We start from the raw sequence: 21,456 nt of genomic DNA on the forward strand, positions 1-21,456 counted from the left end.
TAGTTACCCCTACCTTCTTTCTTTTTCATGACCTTCAATATTTTGTCATGGCAACCGATGTGTAAAATAAACAGATAAAGATGCATAAAATACAGAGATACAGATGTGTACAAGTTTGTTTCAATATTTTCTGCAGTGCTTTTAAATCTCTTCTTAATTTGTTGATTTAGCTTATATTCATGGATAAATAGACAGATATAAACTTTGTAATGTGTTGTTTGCTGTTTGGACCCTGTTCTTAATTGTGTTGCAATACTGTGTATCATCAAAATACAAACCCCACCCAAAATACAAAGGGCAGTCATCTGAGCTTCCAACTTCCCACACGTTTGAAAATCCTAGTTCAAACCCGCTGAGGGGGCCGATCTTTTGAAATGTTGTAGGGGGCACCATTGAGCCAATAGGCCACACCCACCTAAAAACATCAAATCAATCATCTCAGCATGCTCATGAGAATGTTTTTGCCAAGTTTTATTGTTCTACACATATCACAAGCCCCTGAGAATTCTATTTCCTGTTTCATCCAATGAGGCTAGTGAACTTCCTGTTGAGATTTCGGCATGGGACCAAATAGCTTTTTTGTAGGTCTCAGGATGACCTATATGCACACCGAAATTCATAAGCCTGGGTTAAACCTGCTGGGGGGCCGAATTTTTAAAAATTTGTAGGGGGCACCATTGAGCCAGTAGCCCACCTACAAAATGAATATCAATCATCTCAGCATGCCAATGAGATTTTGTTGGCAAGTTTCATCGCTCTACATTTCTTATAACCATTTGAAAAATCTACTTCCTGTTTCATGGTGAACAAAAAATCGCCATGGCCATGCCTTTTGACATAGATGTTTGACCATTGTATATTTGTAAGGCCAACTCCTTGGGAACTGCCTGAGTGAATTTTCAGAATGATCTGCCCAACCATGTAGGTTCTGCGATGTGAAATTCAGGAGTAGTGACTTTCTGTTGCCACAGGGTGGCGCTGTACAATTTTTCAAAATTTCCGGCATGGATGTGTTCTGGCCTGGACTGTTATCAAGCACATGAAATCTGTCTCAGATATGACCATGTATACTAGAGTTATGACTGTTTAAACATCTTTGGCGAAACAAAATGGCAACTCTTGACTTTGTCACCCTGCCGAGGTCATGCCCTCTGACAAAATGTCAATTTTATTTTTCACAAAGCTAAATCCACTTCTTTAGTCCATCCTGACACAAATTTGAAGTGGATATCTTGGATACTTTTTAAACTGTAGCTTGCACCATAGACCTTCCTGTGACCACTAGGTAGTGCTTTGATCTGCTTTGAAAATCTGACCATATGAATGGGTGCAGGCCATCACTGCCAATATACCTGAGCAATGAGTCCAATCGGACAATGCAAGGCTGAGTTATAAACTACTTCCTGTTTACCAGAGACATATGCAAATTTGAGGGCTTGCCACGACCACACCTTTCGACTAATGAGAAAACCCCGAATAACTTTTCATCAGCCATGTCTCCTCTAGCTCTGTGCCGAAGTACAAGTCAATCGGATGAAATCCCTCGGACAAGTTTGTTCAGTTATGACCCTTGGAAAAGCCAAAAACAGCCCCTTTTTTACATATTTATTCAAAATGGCGGATTTCCTGTTGTAGATAGAGTGTAGGCCCAAGAGGCTTTTTTGTAGATCTCCCCAAGCTGCACCTGCACACAAAATTTGATGAATCTACGACAAAGTCAAAGGAGGGGGCTTTAACTTTGAAAACTGTTAGGGGGCGCTATTTTTGCAATTCTGAATTTTCATGTTAGAGACCCAAAAAATATCAAAATTTTCGCGAGACCAGATGTACGTGCAAAGTTTCCTGCGAATTCAGAAATGTTAAGGGCCTCAAAAGTCCATGCAATGACGGCAAATGCTAATAAAAATAATCCGAGCAATTACAATTAGGTCCTCGCACCACTCGGTGCTCTGGTCCTAACTAGAAAAGCACTCGGAGAGTGCAGACCTCCACCATTAGCCCTATCTTCCAATAGTACAGAATCCTTCAAAAAAATTCCTGGATCCAAATGGTGATCCAGATCACTCCCAAAATCTAATCAGTTCTTCCTTATGCCATTTCTGACATTTCCTGAAAATTTCATGAAAATCCATCCATAATTTTTTGAGTTATGTTGCTAACAAACAAACAAACTAACAACTAACTAACAAACAAATCCTGCCGATCACATAACCTCCTTGGCGGAGGTAATAATTGTGATTAGGATTTTTGCCAAAATCGTGCAGCTGTAGTTGTAGGGTGTATCCAGTTAGGCTGCTATCTTGCTCTGTGAACTCACGTGACTCCTTTCGTTAAATCAGACTTTAAAAAAAACAAACATTATAGAGGGGCAATGCAGTAGTACAACATTATTCTCATGAAAATGGGAGAAAAATGACAGCATCATCAAGAAGTAAACTATAATGGTAGCAATTCAAGTAAGCTATAAGGTAACTCCACTACATTTGTTTGAAAAGATTGGCATTTTTTTCTAACTTTCAAAATACTGATAACACTCACGAAGTATTTTTGACCAGAGTTATCTTACACTGAAAATGTGCCCGTCAGATCATGACCCCACCCCTAGCAGAGACATAAGTGGAGGCTCAGACCAGACGCAGAATGGCTTAAATAAAGGGTCATCCATAGTTTAGGCCCACTGTAGTATGAGCATTGGCAAAAAAAAAGGAGCCTGCCTGTGATAATGAATGGACTGTTGGTTTCCCAGTCACTCTTCCTTACGGTGTGTGATTGGCTCGAGTAGCCCCTGATAAGGAAAACATTAGCTGCCAGTATTTGTGTTGCCTATTCAAAGCAAAGGTCCAGTGTTTGCACAAGGTAATCAGTCTGTATACTCACTCTGAAAGACACACATCAGCTGAGAGAGAGAGGAAAAGAGAAACATGTGAATATCAGGCAGCACTGCTCTCCTATAATCCTCACCTCTCACATGTTCTCCCTGCCCCTCTCTCTGAATTCAGCCTCTTATTCCCCTCCCCCATCCAAACAGTTTTCTTCTCCTGTTATGGGCTTGTTAATTATTTATGGCCAGACTATTTTCTCTTTCAGTCTCTTTCGGAGAAAAAATGTCGTTCACTTGTAAAAATGTGAACATAACACCTGAGTAAATTCAGGACATGAAAACAAATGAACACGGTAGAACAAAGGGTAGATGGGTTCCTCACAAGAAGGGACATGCAGTTTTTCACATGAGCAGAAGAGGCACATACACAACACATACAGATACAATCTCGCCCATTCCAGCAGCATGCTGTGGTGTTTTGCAAGACCTTCTCTGCTCTGCCCCATCTCTTAAAGATATTCCATTGAAGCTTGCCAAGAAGTGCTTGAAAACTGACCCTTGTTTTCACAACGTCTTGAGGGAGAAGGGGGAGGGAGAGGCAGCAAGAGAACATGGTGAGACTAAGCTTGAGATTTACGCAAAGCTGGAGTGTGTAAAAGGACAAACAGAGAGGTTTATCTTTTTTGTATTATCTACAGCTGTCTCTCTGAAGACATATGCACTGGTTAATTCTACAAAGCAGAACACACAGTGCCTCGCAAACATGCAGCCCTTGGGTGTGGAACAGATAGCCCTTCCTACACCTAGAAGATTTTTGCAGTTAACACAACATCTTGATGTCATATCAGGGGTGGAAAGAAGTACTCAAACAAAATTGAAAAGTTATATAAAATGTACTTAAAGTACTGAGTAGCTACTTTATACCTTAGTGGGTGTACAGTAAATAGAATCTTTTCTTAGTGTGATGTAACTACAACAGAATATGAGCTCTATAACCAGGTTGTGGTTTTTTTTACATGGTAAGACTTAACCTCAAGTCAAATCCAAAAGCTGATGAAATGTGGAATCACTCTCAAGCTTCTGATTGTCATGTGTTGTAAAGTGAAACTTTTGGTCATTTTCTTGTTGGCAACAAGCTAGAAAATTCTTATTTTGTCTATTAGTGTTATGTTTTTTTTTTACTCAGTACTTGATGGTTTTCAAAATGTAGTGAAGTACAACACTTCCCTCAAAATGTACTTAAGTAAAAGTAAAATTACTTAAAAAATAACAAATACACCAAAAATGACTCAATTACAGTAACTTGAGTAAATGTGCGTCATTAGTTACTTTCCACCCATATTTAAAGGTCAGAAGGCAGATAGCAAAATTGTGACTACTAAGGTGTTCTGTCAACATTCAAACACTTATTCTAGACTTTGACAGACTTAAAAGGAAGCCTGCATGACCAGACAAGCTCATCTTGTTGGATGGATATTTGTATCTCTATTATGTATATTAAACTACAAACACTTATTAGATATCGTAGATGTCTGCATTTTGTGTAAATTTGAGCTGATAAACTCACCAGGAGGCTGCCATGTTTTGGTCAGCACTGGTAGTGTGAGGTCATTTAGCTATAGCGCTCCATGCCATTCCTATGCAGTAACTGGTTTTCCAGTTGGTCTGGTCCGGTTCATCAAGAAACAGATTTCAAACATATTCTCCTGGTGCGCGGATGGCCTAGCAGTCTAGTGAGCTACCCAAGTATGCGGGCAGCCAGATTTTGAATCTGGCCTGTGGTCCTTTGCTTCATGTCTCTCCCCACTCCCATCCCATTTCCGACTCTATCCACTGTCCTCCTCTGTCCAATAAAGGCACTAACAAGCCCAAAAATATATATTAAAAAAACTATATTCTCCTGATGTGGATGTACATATTTGCTACAACAAGGTAAATATGGCTCTGTATTTCTCATTTTCCTGTCAATTTTGGCTGATAACTGCTTATGTTGAAAGGAAAAATAGGAGAGACCTCAAATCTTAAAATTCTCCAGTCTGAAACAGCAGTTACTGCATAAGGAACAGTAAGAAGTGCTGCAGCTGAGTGACATCACAGTGCCAGTGCAGACCAAAATATGGTGGCCTCCTTGTAAGTTTATAACCTGAAATGACTCAAAATGCAGATATCTAGTGAGCTTATTAGTTCAATATACATATGAGATATACAAATCTGTCCAACAAGATGAACTTGTCTGATCATGCAGGGTTCCTTCTAAAAACTTTCAAAGAAACTGTTTTTTTTTTTTTTTTTTTTTCAATTAACTCATTTTTACAAACCTTGTAAATACGCACTTTACCATGGAGCTAAGAACAGGCATACAGCTGGAATCTCATAGGATGAGAGTCTCTTTTTTATGACACAATTCAGCTGAAATTATGTCCTTGTGATGTTTACCAATGTCCCTTTGTGCTTAGTCAGCTTGCCCAGAAACTGAGCTAATGACCATCCCAGTAGCCACCAACTAAGTGTCACTGGTAGTGCCATGCAGCAGAGCTGCATATGCAACACACTGCATCTCCTTCGCACAGCCCATTTGCGGCTGTAATAACTGTAAAATGCTTCCCACTTCAAGGGAAAGTCACAAAGCAATGTGTTTTATGAGCCTCAGCTGGAGGAAACACCCCAGAGTGATGACAACAACTGTTAGCCCAGCCATGACCACAAAACTAATAAAGCTATGCTGGCTTGCGTCATAAGATAACCCTCACAAGTGGTCTGAGAGGACCTGCAAGCCCACAGTTTGCAGGCTGCTGGGGAGAAATCTGGAATCAGAGAGACATTTGTGACAATAATAGTGCAGGTGTACTCACCTAGAACATAAAACATAACAGACTTGTCTCCTATGTTGTATGGAAAAAAATCAACACATTTAACTTGTGAAGTGGGAATGATTTAGGAAGATTAAGTTTCTAGTTAGTCAAGAAGAATGTGAGCACTATACTGTCCTTATTTCATCCTTTGTGTGGGGACAGAACGAACAATGAAAGAAACATGGCAGAAACAGATCTCAGGAAATTTGATTCCAGAAAAAGAGGTGAGATGAGGTGAAGGCTCATATGTCCAATCACTCGTCACGCTAAAAATATTACATGTGCAATTTTAAAGATGTGGTAAACATATGTCCATGGTCTGGCTGCAAAAAAAAAATAATTTGTTGTGAATGTATATTATTAGATTCCTTGGGTTACTGACAATCTGTATGTTAAAGCAAAATTCTTAAGAAGTAAAATTTGACCATTTATTACAACAAATAGCAAGTCATTTCAATCAGCTCCAGTGTTTAAAAACTTAAGCCAGGGTTTTTTCAAACCCTTTTCAGCCCATGAGCTATGGGGCTGGGCGATTATGGCAAAAATCAAAATTACGATTAGCTGAACTTTTCACCTGGATTATGATTAATTAATGATTATTTCACCCTCAACCTCCTATTCTGTTTGTTCTGAAAATACTTGTATAATTTTGAAACAAATAACTGAAAGGAACAGGCACAGATGAACAATTTATGGTTAATTATTGAAACAATTTAAATCAAAACAGAAATCGGCTGAAATTAAAATATTTTTTGTAAAAAGTCAAATTTCTCAAGAAAAGTAGAAAATAAACAACTTACGTTTCTTGCCAACAAAAGAAATAACTTTTATACCGTTGTATCAAAAGTAGAAAATAACTTTGCTGCTCACACTGCACAGTCAGCTCCATGTTTGAATTTTAGTAGACTGGATGGGAATGAGTGCAAGACTAGTACTTCCTCTCTTGGGTTACAACAGACTACATGCCATGAAATACCTGGCTACCTATCATGTGACTACACAGCGAGTAGGTTGTTTTTAAAGGGATGGTACATTAGTAGAGAGAGAATTACAAGGGAAAAAAATTAATAATTGACAGCATTTAAATAAATAAATCTCTCACTCTCTTTTTAGATGTATACAGGCTTACTGTTTGCCCACCACTTTCCTGTCAAAGAAACAAAGATTTTGAAACACTCCAAATAGCAGGTGCACCACGTACCTCTGTACCAGAAAATACTTTTCAAAGCAGATGTCCGTTTAAGCGAATTAAAAAGCTACAAAATGCAGATTTTTATCTGTTTGGGTGAAATGTCAGAAATAACATAAGCACTGATGTGTTTTATCATAGCTCAGATAAAATACGTCAGTGTACAGCAGAAAAAAAAATGTTAGTGATCACTACTTCTTTAACGTGCATCTTGCTGATGTACACATATGAGCCACTAGCTGATGTAATAAGCTTGCTTTAGCTAAGGCACTTTTTCATGGGCATACAGGCTAATTTACTGTACTTAAGGAGAGGAGGAGAAAACAGGTTAATCTAAAAATATTTTTAAAAATGCTGCATTGATATGCTAATTATGCAATATTTAATTAAAGTGCACTAATTTGCATTAGAGCTGTTCCAATTTTCGATACCAGTATCGGAAATACGTCGAAAACGTACGAAAACTAATACTGCTGAAAATGCAGGTACTGGTATCGGTGAGTACACGAGTTTATGCACCGAACCGAAACCATTTGGTTTAGCTTTATATTTTGCTTCGTTTAGCCATGCTAAATGTTAGTGCTATAAACCATAAATAAATTCTTCTCCACTGCCAGAAAGCACCACAAGCATGGGCTATTTAGAGCAGCAAAGAAGAAGCAAAAGAAAGGACCCACTGCGGCAGCAGAGAATGGTGGCTGCATGACAGTTTTTCTCTGGATGTGATCATTAAAATGCCTTCCAGACACTTGCTGTCATACACGACAAGAAGTGACACAGTTTATTAAAAGATAAATAACTTGTACCAAAAATCGTTTGTTTTTCCTTTTGAAGCTAGCCATTGTGACTCCCCATTGATGCCACTGATGCCTTAGAATCCCTTGCAGCAGCATTTTCAGCAAGCCTGGAACTTGTGTGACTTTTTGGGACTTCAATGATTAAATCCACCAGTAAATCCAAAACTGAACGTCTTTTTATCCACTTTAAATCAAATCACAATCAATTGTTACTGCTAGCTCGAATGGTAACCGCCATATTGTTCCATATTGGGTCTTTCAGCCAATGGCCAGCTGTGCTGTAATCACATGATGCTACCCAAATAGAGCATAATTGAGTAAGATAGAGAAAGCATGTGATGCAGCCCCCTGTATTATTCTTATTTTAATATTAAGCAGTAAAATTCAATAATAAAAACACTTTTAGGGTCACAGAGATGCTGTATTAGAGCCCAACTGATTGATCAGCGGGACGATTAATCAGGACGATTATAGGGTATCACAGATTAATCAACATCGGCCAATATGTAGCCAATATATTAACCCTTAGAGCTCACGCGGCATTTATACGTGCGGCAGGTACATCCCTTTAAAAATCACTTGGTAGCATTTGAACCATAGGTGGTGGGCACTAACATTTTCTAGTGAGCCCGGAACTTGGCTGACTTTCCGGAGTCTCTGACAACAGTGTTGTCCTTTACAACAATACATGACACAGTTTATAAAAATGTTGATAACTTTTGAACTGTAAATCATAGAAACTTACTCTTTTTTTTCTTCTGAAAGCTGACCAGTTTGCCGTTCGTTAGCTACCATCGATGTCTCCGTAGCTCTAAAGGATGCTGTTGTAGCAAGCCCAGAACTTTGGTGACTTTTCAGGGTCGTTGGAGATTAAATCCACAGCGTAACATGCAATAATAAGTGTCTCTTTAATCAATTTTTAATCCATTTTCGATCATGTACTTTGACTTTCTTCAGTGGGCAGCCATATTTGTTTTGACATGCAAAGCATTGTGGGAGTTGTAGTCGACCAGTTGCGTCTCTACTGCTTAGAGAGTAGAGACGCAGGAGTAGAGAATAAACAATGATAAATGTAACTGTTAATTCACATGTCCACCATTATCTAATTTAAGACTTTTATACAGTGATTTAACGTCGTCAAGTTGCATCTTTGTGAAATAAATAAAGATAAATACAACTGTTAATTAACATCTACCATTATCTAATAAAAGACTATTATAAAGCGTTTTAATTTCATCTAAGTTGCATCTTTGTGAATTAAACAAAGATAATGTAAATATAAAAATGTGTGTTCATGTACAGTATATATCCTGTGTATATCAATGTTCTTATTTATCCAATATATCGGTTATCGGCCAATATCATATTGGCCGATATATCTGATATCGGCCTTTTTTTAGCCCCCAGTATCAGCATCGGCATTAGCCCCAAAAATCCCATATCGGTCGGGCTATATGCTGTATATTATGATTCCATTTGTTGAGTCATGTTCTGAGTCAAATATAGGTCTGAAATAATTTACTAGTCTGCATAGTCAGTCAAGAAAGTTCACACCGGTATCGGATCAGTACTCGGTATCGGCCATGACCCGCCACCTTAGTGTCGGAATCGTATCGGGAAGGAAAAAATGGTATACGAACATCCCTAGTTTGCATATATTTGACAAAGCATTGCAGGTGAATAGGGTAAAAAATAACTAAGAACTAAGAATAACTATGAACTAAGGCCCTGCCATACAGAGACAAATTCAGGAGTATACGCAAAAGTTTTTTGTCGTATCGGCGTTTCATCCACACGGCAACAGCGTTTTGGGGGGCTGTAAATACTTATTTTTGAAACTAATAATAATAACAATAATAGTAATTATAATAATAATAATAGTAATAATAATAGTAATGATAGTAATAAAACAGGTTGTTTTTCAGTGATAACTGAGGATTCCCTCGAGTTTTTAACTAAGAAAAGTGTTAATTTCGGGTCTGTTTGTGCTACATTTGGTATTAGCATCTTTGTTCAACTTTTAGCTCCGCCGTCTCAACAGGTGAGATTTACGAACTGCCATAGTTCTTAATCGTTTTACTAAAGTTATCCTTCCTTCATATTGGGTCTACATGACTTGATTTCTGAGGTGCAGAACTGTAACTGAAAGACATTTTGGCAGTAATCGGTAAAACACATCCAGTTACGGAAATCTTGTTTAAAGGTAAAAGGTGAATTTTAAACCTCAGGAGAACGGCACTTGTCTGACTGCATTGTGCCAAGTGTAAAGTTTGGTGGAGGGGGGGATTATGGTGGGGGGTTGTTTTTCAGGAGCTGGGCTTGGCCCCTTAGTTCCAGTGAAAGGAACTCTGAATGCTTCAGCATACCAAGAGATTTTGGACAATTCCATGCTACCAACTTTGTGGGAACAGTTTGGGGATGGCCCCTTCCTATTCCAACATGACTGTGCACCAGTGCACAAAGCAAGGTGTCCATAAAGACATGGATGAGAAGCTTTGGTGTGGATGAACTTGACTGGCCTACACAGAGTCCTGGCCTCAACCTGATAGATTATCTTTGAGATGAATTAGAGCAGAGACTGAGAGTCAGGCCTTCTCATCCAACATCAGTGTGTGACCTCACAAATGCGCTTCTGGAGAATGGTGAAAAATTCTCCTAAACCTTGTGGAAAGCCTTCCCAGAAGAGTTGAAGCTGTTATAGCTGCAATGGGTGGACAGAAGTCATATTAAAGCCTATGGATTAAGAATGGGATGTTACTTAAGTTCATAAGGCAGGTGCTAGAATATGCTTTTTTGGCAATATGGTGTATGTGTGCCATGACCTGGCCGAGTGCTGGGTCGACTCTGAAGTCAAATTGTTGAATGTGTACCACTGGTTGTAATGTGATCCATGGCAACGTGACTTTTAAACCTCAAACACAAATTTAAAATCTTAAAACCTAGCAGTTCGTTGATCAACAGTCGTTTAAACTTATCTTAAACCCATTTTATGTCAAATGTAGAATAGATGAAGTTTATCTGTGCTTGTTGTATATTTTAGGCCCTAAAGTTGTCTGTAACTTTTTATAAGCTTCCTAAAGTAAACTCACGGCTGGACAGGCATTGCATTTTTTGTGTAATGCAATAGAAATATTTAAGACTGATCTTAATCTGTTGAAACACAACTTCACATTCCCAGATAGCTGTCGATTTTTTTTTAATGTTTCCTCTTATTGGTGGTGGTGGTGATGGTGATGGTGGTGGTGGGGGGGGTTGATATGAGCTATTACATGTCCTGATTTAACTCCGTTTACCTGTGAAGAGTGTACACATTGCTTCAACTATAAATCACTTCTCTTTTTTAAGATTTATTTTTGGGCTTTTTAGTGAATTTATTCAACAGAAGAGGACAATGGATAGATTTGGAAAGAATGGGGAGAGACATGAGGCAAAGGGCCACAGGCTGGATTCGAAACCTGGCCGCCCGCATACATGGGTCGCGCCTTAGACCACTAGGCCATCATATCACAACTAAAGTGACCTGAACTATCACTTTTATCAGTATTATCACAGTTTCATAATTTGCTGAAAATTACTGATACATCCTTTGAAATAATTTAATCAAGTTTGATATACAATGACACTATAAATACAAATAAGCAGCACAGAACCCTGTAACCTTTTTGTTTCTATGCACATTTCGTATTTATCCATTGTGCAGTAATGAAGATAATTGGTCACAAAAGTTGTCAAAATTTTTGGATACTTTGATTATTTTTTTGAAACTGTGTGCTTTAGATGACATATTATCCCATTTTTTAAAAAAGTTTTTAGAGTACAGTACAGAAAAGTACCAAAGTTACCAAAGAAAACAGATATGCAAGTTGTATTTTCAATCCTAAGCTCCTTATTACTAGTCCATATCAGTACTACTAACAATACTTTTTTCCTTTGTGGAAAGACAATACATTTTTAACAGAAATGATTTAAGCCGAAGAGAGCTTGAGTTTAAAGGTTACAAAGGTTGTGATTCCATCTATTGTATCTATTTTATATTGAGGAAAAAAATTTACATATATTGACCTTGCAACTATTTATTCTGATTTCTCACATTTAAACACAACATGATAATTTAATTTCTTTTTTCTTTTTTTTTTTTTTTAGCTAAGCCAACCTTGTACACATCATAATATAACCACTGGCCACCTGGTTTAGTGAGCTAACTAACATCCATCCTGCCAATCTCAACATGGATTTCAACACAGGATTTTTTTATTTTTATTTTTTTAGCTAACTAGACTTGCTCCAAAGTGTGCAAGGGCATTTCACAATGATCTGAGCAGATAAGGAGCAGCTCATGCCATAAAGTGCACACTAGTCCCAGTCTTATTTCCTCTTAAGCCAACAGTTGAAGGTACCACATTTGGCTGAATGTGGTTCAAAATGCTGATGTGCTTTGAGCTAATAAATTGATTAGCCAACTACTAAAGAGCTCTTAGGCCTACTTGCCTGTCTGTTTCTCTGCTCAGACAGTGACAGTGAGTGGTGCAGAAATGAGAGACAGCAATTAGGTCATTTCCACTGAGCAGTCCGGTTCAGTTTGGTACGGCAGAAAAACGCTTATTACATGAACACAGAAAAAGGAACTTGTGGATCTTAAAGGAAATCAGGGAACAGTAACAAGTAAACTGTTTGATAATACAATTTACAGATGACTTTTGACTTGTCCACTAAGCTGTCTGTGATTTTTTCAAGTGAAAAAAGACAAGAAGCCATATTGGACTTATTTTACAGGACTATGGCTGTAAGGAGACACTGCAGTGGCTTCAAAATCAGTTGATGGTGACAGCATGCGATTAATCCTGATACTTATAAGATTATGCACTTATGATTTATCTTAGTTAATCATGTTTAATGCAATTAATCTTGACAGTTCTAATTGGTATCAACTAACATTATTTCGTAAATATCGGCATATCAGGTATCAGCAAAAATACAATACTATGCATCCCTAGTTAAATGTCTTGTCCAAGTACAAACTGACTTGTGACTGCATTAACTGGGGATCGAACCCTTAACCTCCTTGTTAAAAGACAACCAACTCTTTCTACGAAGCCATAGTCACCCTCCTTTACAACAAAGCTGAATGAAACCAGTTAACACTGACTCTAAAGTGGCATCCTGGGAAATGTAGTTTTTAGGGACACACCAATCTACTTTTTTTCAGTTCCGATCCGATAAATATGTGCCGATACAGATACTGATTCCGATATATATATATTTTAACAATTATTATTGTTGTTGGTATAATGTGTGAGGTTACATGAAGCTGTAGTAAACCACCCAGCTCCTCTTATTAAAAAGCAAAAAAAATACAAAAATGAATTGAATTTAAATGTATTCCAAACAACTTTATTTGAACTACTACTAAACATTGATTTACAAGTCGGTTAAACTAATTACCTATCATTTTTTATGAACACGTGCTTGAAATCCCTGTCTATAATGCTCTTTAAACTGTAACGGACCTCCTGCCAGTAGAGACCGCTGTAGCTTCAGTTAATGGCCGCAGCCTTCCTCTCTGACCCTTCACCCGACGTCAACAATCAGTAGCTTGTTGGTGGCTAACGGCTAACGGCAGTTAGCGACAGTTTTCCAAGAGAGTAAATGGAAATAAAGTGGTATGTGGGCTGTCGAGGGTTAAGCTTACGTATGACTACTCATCCGAAGTGAAAGAGGCCAAATATCAAAGCACGATATTAATCTGCAAAGAGGAACGAAGGCGGGCCTGTTATCAGGCTAACGTCACACCCACTCTTCATTGTGTTCTCTCATCTTTAGACTATTTTGACTGTTCTAAATGTCGATTTACGTTTGATCTAATAGGTAATTATACCGCTTAGAACATCCTAACTAATACTAGCTCAGTTACACACAGACTGTCTCGTGTTAGACTGCGGTGCATTCATGGTCTACCGCAAACTGTAGGATGGATTTGGATTGGTCACTTGGATCGGCGCCATCAGTCAGATATTCGATCTATTAATTACGTCCATATCGGACCTGATACCGATATTGGATCAGATCGGTCCCATCCCTAGTAGTTTTCCCAACAAAGCAGTCTTTGATGACAAACTAGAATGCAGGGTCCGAAGTTCAGGTTTTCGCCTACATGCTCTTCAGGGCAAGTGCTTCCCAAATCTACTTGCCCCATCAAAATTCCTAAATCCCTACTTGTCCTGTCTAGGAAGTACTTTTTCTGGATGTCAAGTGCATACATTTTGCTCACAACATACTCAGAACTAAAATCCATTGTCTGTCAATGGTGGAAAGCAATACAAAACACTTCTTTCTAAAGAAAACTGTATTTATTAGCTATGTGTTAGCCAACTGAAAATTATATTCAACTTTGTACAGATAAGTGCAATGTGAAACCACACCAAGTTGTTTTCTGAAGAAATTCAAAGTCAGGAATTTCATATTTACAATTCTAATAAGGTAATAATACAAACTCAGAAAAGTTTTTTTTTTTTGTAACTGATGAAACCAACTATTCTCAGAAGAAAATGGGGTCAGCAAAACACTGACACAAGAGAGGTGGCGGGGTCTGCTACATATGCACCAAGTATAAAATGGTGCTTTTCTTCTGTTTTTATTTGGTTTATTCATCATGAAACTAAAGAAATTTTGCAGATACATGAAAACCGACCAATTAAGATTTTTCTTGTTTGATAAAAAATGTCTTCCTCAAAACTACATAGTGCCCCTTTAAAATGCTATTTCACAGTTCCACCCTGTAACTGTAACAGTTAGACCAGTGGTACTCTACTTTATTCTACCAAAGAGCCACATTGTCTAAAAAATACTTAAGCGAGAGCCACAGTACAAACCGGGAATGTAAGGTAGATAATAGATCAGTTATTCTGTAGTTGAAATGAAATTAAACAGTGGATTGGTGGTTAATTATGAGGTTAATGGGATACAAATGTCTGTATAGAGTCAGAAGAACCAATATGTCACTGATAATGAGCATATATTTATTTCATTTATCACTGACATCAGGCTAAAACGTTGTATCTCAATTTTTCACGATTTTAATTTATTTTTATAAATCATATTTATATCATTTTTAGAAATTATAAACTTTTCATTCCCTGAAAAGTGGTCATTTTGGAGATACCAGTCTTTGGCCCAACACCAGCATTGTGAAAGTTCCACCTGGCCTAAAGATTTTTTAAGATATTAGAATGTGCTCAGTTTGAGCTCTGAGATGCTTTTCAAAGAAAATGATGAATTATGGTTGGCTATTTTATTTATATCTCACATTGGGGCATTTACTGGAGTTCTGTGACTTTATTTACATAAAAGGGATGCTTTCAAATTTTTTTCCCACTCATTATTAATCCTGTAGTAAAAGGGGCTGGGGCCTCATATTGGTCTTTGCCCTGGGCCTCCAAATGACTAAAACCAGGCCTGTCTCACACCTGCAGCTCTCCAGACACATCGTTTCACTCTGCCTCATTTTGGAGATTTGGTTTTATATTTCTGCTCTTTTGACAATATTTATGATCATTAGTGCATTAAAGATCAAATAAAACAATGGGAAGCTTCAAATTAAACACGACAGCACACCTCAGTGAATGAGCTCACTGAAGAGACACAACACCTGCGGACTTCCTCTGCTCTCTTCTCTCACACACGCTCCTCTATCAAGCGCATCTGACGGTAATAACATACGGATTTAAAATAATAAACGTTTCAATTTGGAAGTTAAAGCCTGTTTTCTTTATGTGGGTAACAGATTTATTGATGTGACCTACCATGAATCTTTACTGATGACAGTGTTACCTTCATAAAAGTTTTTAGTTAAAGTTTGTGCAGCTGTCTGCACATCAGCAGACACGCTAAGTCAACAGAGGCAGTGACACACTGCATCTGGCTACTTGGGGGCTCCGTAGTAACAGAAACAAGAGAGGAAATAATAAAATTAATGAAAAGAAAAGCTCAGAGTCGTGCTTGCCCGATTGGGCAAGTCCTTACAAGTTTTGCTTGCCTGTCAGGCAACCGTTCATGTCGGACCCTGAAATGTATAGGTAAATACTCAATATCACTGTCTCTTAATATCAAAATGGTTTGGAGTTACAAAAGCACTTTTGGCAAGATACTACAGATTTTATGGTTAAGTGTGAGACAATGTGGATCCATGCTGCTATGTTGATTATGATTCTCTGATGGTTTGCTAAGGTTTCATATCTGCATATCAGCATTTCTTATCAACTTTGGTCATATTCTAAGCTGATGTGCATAGGACTGAAAACTAATGCAACTGTCACCTTTTGCAGTCTGAGCTGCTTTAAAGCAGAGAAAGCATCCTTAGATTGTATTTGTAACCCTTCTTTCCTCATTTTAACAAATGTTAAAACACTGCAGACGCAGTGGTGGGGAATAGTGGGAGCAGTGGCATCTCTACAATACTAAACCACTTCCCTGATGTGTCATTTCAATTGTGGCAGGCTGGACACACCCTGTCATAACACTTCTCAGTATGGCCACCCAGTTTTAAATCAACAGTTGTGTAAAAGCTGACTGAAAAGCCAGTAGTTATGGTCATCATCAAACAACATTCAAATATTTCTAAGACACTGTCAGGCAGTGTGATTTCCTTATTAATGTGAGTCAAATGGATGGAGAATGCAGCAAAACAGCCAACAAATAATGGTTGTGGTTTATTTCATGCTTCTGCAAACTTACTACTAATTTGGAAATTGACCTCCACTTCATTATTCCCATGGACACATCTCTAGGATAAACTTTTTTTAGTCAATGGCAGCAGCTCATACAGTTGCTTAAAGTTTATACGCTATTAGTATGGAGGTAGTCAATGATAGACCAGGGGAAAGACCTGAGTATTTGTAATCATTGGCAATAAATGTTAATGCCAAGGTGGGCAAAATTAATTCTTGGTTGGTTAAATGTAAACTCATTAGAAATACTAATTGACCGACAAGAGAAGATGAGGAAAAGTAACAGGGGAGCAGCTTAGGTTACTGTACAATGTGCTTTTTTTTCTCTTTCATGGTCAAAGCAGCTCATGGGCTGAAGAATTAACTTCAGCACATGCTTACATGAAGAAATCAAGATATTTGTAGAACTGCAATTCTTTTTATTTATATGCATTTCATACAATAAAACAAAACCATTTATATCCAATGTACAGTCTTCCACTTAAAATGAAAAGGAGCAGAAAGAAGAAGAATAATCTTACAATATCTGTCCCGTTTTCACAAAACATCATGAAATGAGGAAATAATGGACATACACAACATTAAAACATTGAACTGAACGCAAAACAAGAGCAAGGAGGGTTCTTGCAAATGCATGCAGAAGAACTTCTAATGATTCAACCTGCAGAACTTCCTCAAATGATAAAGGGCCAAAATGATCATAAGGATGAGGGTGATGGATATCTGTGGAGTGGCAACTCATTTCTTTAGCCTTCTCTGGCATCTGATAAAGTGTTGTGCACCCACCCTGCCCCTACCCACTAGCCTTTGGACTCCACATCTGCTTGTTCCAGATGTAAACTGGTCTTTTCACCTCCAGGTGAACTGCTGTGGAATCAGCGGCCCACTGAGCGGCGTGATTACTGGGGGCTGCATTGCTTGGCCGCCGGGGTTACTGTATGGTGGTCCTTTTTCCGTTCTCCCACTGCAGCTAAAACAATCCTTACAACATTACTCCGCTCTCCTATTAGCTCACAACCAGTGGCCAAACAGCACTGCGGTGAAAAAAAATCTTAATCGGATAGCCTAGCGCCAGTTTCCTTCACATTCCTCATTGGCCTTTACACACTGAAGCCTACACTGACAGGTAAGAAGAGGCTCTAACACACACACACACACGCAAACACACACTCACAGCCACACTGCGCAGAGAGGCCTGTATTTTGGTCTACACTCAGTATCATGTAATTAGAATACCTTATATCTCCTATGTTAACGCAAATTGTCAATAAGATTGTTCACAAAATTATGAAGCTGGTTCAAAAAAATACACGACAGCCAACATGCAACACTGCATTCACGGTGCGATGTTGCAAACACTCTGCGTTGTTCTTCCCCAGCCTACGGGGCCTTATGTTAACCTGCCAGGTAAATATGTGAATAGCCAATAAAGACGCAGGTTAAGGATGATTCCAAATGTATATATTTGATGTTTCCCCAAGACAAAGCCCCGTGTTGTGATAATAGACGGTGGAAGCATATATCACGGGGAGGACAACCAAAAGCTCAAGCTCGTTCATGGCCATGTCGTTGAGGTTGGGAGGGGGTGAGGAGAGGGGAGGGTGTACATTTACATTTTTCTTTATATCATTCAGCTGTGCTTACCTTCTCTCGCCTTCAGGAGAACCGTGTTGGCCACGATATTTTCAATCTCCATTGTCACAATGTGAATCCCAAGCAGTCGCGATACATTTCACTCAGCAGAAAGACGGTTTTTCTGATCGAACGTGCCGACGACGGAGAGGCTGTTGCACGCGCACAGGGTGAACGCGGCACTGGCGCATAGTAGGTGTTTAAAAGTGGTCGTCGTTGGTCTCCATTGCAAGACGTTTAATCAAACCCTACCTACGGAGCTCTGTGATTACGACGGGGTTTGTTAGCATTCACAGCCTGCCTCTCCTCGTTCTCTGCCTGCCTTCCTTCCTGCTTTGGCTTCCTCCTCCTCCTCCTCCGCTTCGCCCCTCCTCTGCACAACTTCCCAAGGAGAGTAGGAGGGATCAATTTACAACCAGTGCAACCACACACACTTTCACTCACAAGTAACAAGAGCTTTTTAATAGGCACAGCTTCTTAATGTCATCAAAAAGGTTGTTATTCAGACTATTGTGTGGTATTTTTGGATTAAATCTTGTTGGATGGCTTCTCCAAGTGTTTATTAGGGAAGATATTCCTCAACAACCTGAGTTTATGTGAACCGAATTAACTGGAGGGACGTCTTTTCTTTATAATCTCACCTAAAAATATAAAATTATTTATTCCAGACATGAGTAAAAGTAGGCTATTATATGAGTCACGGTAAGTTTAATTTTTTAATTCTTTGCTGGATTTCTCAGTTGCTTTGGGCTAATGTATGAGAAAAATTAAAATAAGCAATTGGACACAGCCTCCTGATCAATACTGTGTTAACAGTGGTCCAGTGGATTTTTGAATTGTCACATTATGCTAATCATGAAAAAAAAAAGATAACGCTGACAGGATTCAAGATGAATGAATGCAAGATTAACAGGTGCTTACTTCTCTCAGTGGTGTTATACTGCCCATGTTTTTTCAGAACATGGCATCTTGGGTCTTTTTACAAGTGGCTGAAAGAATAAACATACTACTATTACAAAGGATCCATGTACTGTGTATTAGATGCTGCCATCAAGTGGTGATGACGAATACCTACAAAATGGCTTAATGTACAGCAGCGCTGAATTGAGCCTCCATCAGTATACTAAACACTATTTAAACAAGGACCTGTGTTATTTTTAAATGTTTTTCAATCCATACTCCATCAACCAGGCACTTAAACTGAGATTTTCTTTGGTGCTTTGAGTGGCCTGAATGCATGTAATTTGTATAATGTGGGCTGACTGAATGTTTTATTGGCAGTGTCATTACTGACTTCTGCTTTACTGAAAGTGCTTACTGGATAAGAGCATCTCTGGGTTTTTTGTTTGTGTAGATTTATGATCCAGCAGGCCAAGGGCTCTTTGCTTCCTTACCAGTTGGGAGGTTCTAGTCAAAGTTGGTTGTTTCTGACATTTTTTGGTCCATCTTTGATAGTCTCCTCCATATGTTTTGCAGGTTCTCTGCTGTGTGCTAAATGTAAAGGTATCAACTGCCCCAGCACAAATGCTAACATGTCACATATCTTTCCTTTGAAACACAGTATCAGTGCTCTAAATTCAGTGACACCTGTAAGTTCAGGCAGATAATTGAGCTGCAGTAATTCCACACCTGACTTTGGCATCATTATCCAATAACCTGGCAGACATCCTTAAAACTGTCCATATTTAAACTGAAATATTTTTGTTCTCTCCTTCTGCTCTGCCATTGACAGCTTTTTTGTCCTGAATTAGAACTGTGCTTTTGCTTTCAACACAACCAGCATCGACCTGTAGACTCTAAGTGTCTTAAGGTGCAATCACATCACTCCTCAAATTCTGCAGGTAAAGTTAATATGCGAGGAGTGTTGAGCCTATATGTCAAATACAAATTATGTTTTGCTGCAATAAATGTTAATAGCAAACATAAATTGACTGAATGAATTACATAAATAACGATAATCAATGAGAAAAGTGTATTTTCTTAAGTTGGTTAACAGGCCTAATTCTCGTTTCTATTTTCAGTTTGCTGATTACCTGAAATATTCCCACTGGAGAACTTGGGAAGCAGTTCTGCTTTTCAAGCACCCACTGAATCCATCTGTTTTATCACCATGCATTCTTATACCAAAGTCAATAATAGTTATTTAATAAAAATCAAATATATCTGTGTATATGTTCTATATGTTGAGTCACATTTGAGGTGTTTTCTGCTTTTATTGTTATAATTCTCAGGCATCTTTTGAAAACAGTTTTTTATGAAATCTTTCAGCTTCCCTTCTGTATCAATAGGCAAAACACTGCAACTTGCTGTTGCCTCACAATGTTTTCTTTGAAGACCATTGCTTACAATGTCATTTTTGCCCTTGCCATGGCTAACCGACCAACCAAACGACCGACTCACTCACTAACTCACTAACTGACTGGCTAACTAACCAACTAACTAACTCACTAACTAAGGGTGTACTCACACTAGGCCATCCGTACTGTGCTGTATTCTAACTGTGCTGAAGCCCATTTGTCCCTCCTTTGGCCCACACTCACGCTGCTCAACGCATCCAGGCCTCGGCATGGATATGTCACACGCTGACATCATTACACGAAGCATCCACCATTGATGACTCAGTATGCACAAGTGTTGTTTTTTAGGCTGTAAAATAGTTACAGATTTATACAATATCTGATCTGACACCAGTATTATTTCCCCTGACCTGGAATCAGCTACATTAACTATACAGAGCCCAGTGAGGAGAGAGAGAGAAAAAGCGGTTCATAGCGGAGAGCTATTGCTCACAGCATATACCTGGAGCCTGCTCAGAGTTCCAAGCACTTCTGCTGAATGAAACCCGGACTTTTTAACTCGTATGAGCCCCCACAGTCATTCCCTTGCATGTCCTTATACTATCTGAATCCCCTTGGCATGCCTGTATGCGCCACGAACTGTGCCTTTTCTCAGCGTAATCCTGGATACCAAACAAGCTCTCATGTGTCCAGAGCAGGATTAAATGTTCAGTTAAAAGTTTCTTTGTACTGTGACGAGAGCAATTTTAACTATTTGATGAGAGCTGGAGGTGAAAACGCCTCAGGATTAATAAATGATGCTCCGTTCAAACGTCAGCAATCAAGATCCCACTTTCACTTCTTGGTGACATGAAATAAACTTAAAACAAAAAATAAGGCAATTTGTATTTGGTACATTATTTCTTTGTTGTAACAATGTTTCTTGGCAATAAATTTTATACCAGTGGAAAGCCTGTTTATTACCCTTTTAAATGATGCCACATTTTTAAGGATGTCCAAAGGTGTCCAAAGGATCATGCATTTGTGGGATGAGCAGCAGAGCTGAGTATGTGGGTTGTGCCCATGAAAAATGTGCCAAATCTTCTCTACCAATGCCAAACAGCTGATTCTGCCATTGACTCTTGTTTGGTGTTTGGTGGATTGGA

The 21,456-nt window shown here is 38.7% G+C and overlaps 1 protein-coding gene across 2 annotated transcripts in view; it reads right to left on the reverse strand.

Annotated features, from left to right (window-relative positions):
• grk4 (G protein-coupled receptor kinase 4) overlaps positions 1-18,358 on the reverse strand; it is an 82,129-nt gene extending 63,771 nt beyond the window's left edge. For both annotated transcript variants that reach the window (XM_041785959.1, XM_041785960.1), the window contains exon 1: positions 18,027-18,358. In XM_041785959.1, the coding sequence (XP_041641893.1) occupies positions 18,027-18,078 (52 nt within the window). In that variant the 5' untranslated portion in view covers positions 18,079-18,358. The remainder of the gene's footprint in view (positions 1-18,026) is intronic.
• Positions 18,359-21,456: the final 3,098 nt, after the last annotated feature.

The sequence above is a fragment of the Cheilinus undulatus genome, linkage group 4, assembly GCF_018320785.1.
Source record: "Cheilinus undulatus linkage group 4, ASM1832078v1, whole genome shotgun sequence".
NCBI classification, from domain to species: Eukaryota; Metazoa; Chordata; class Actinopteri; order Labriformes; family Labridae; genus Cheilinus; species Cheilinus undulatus.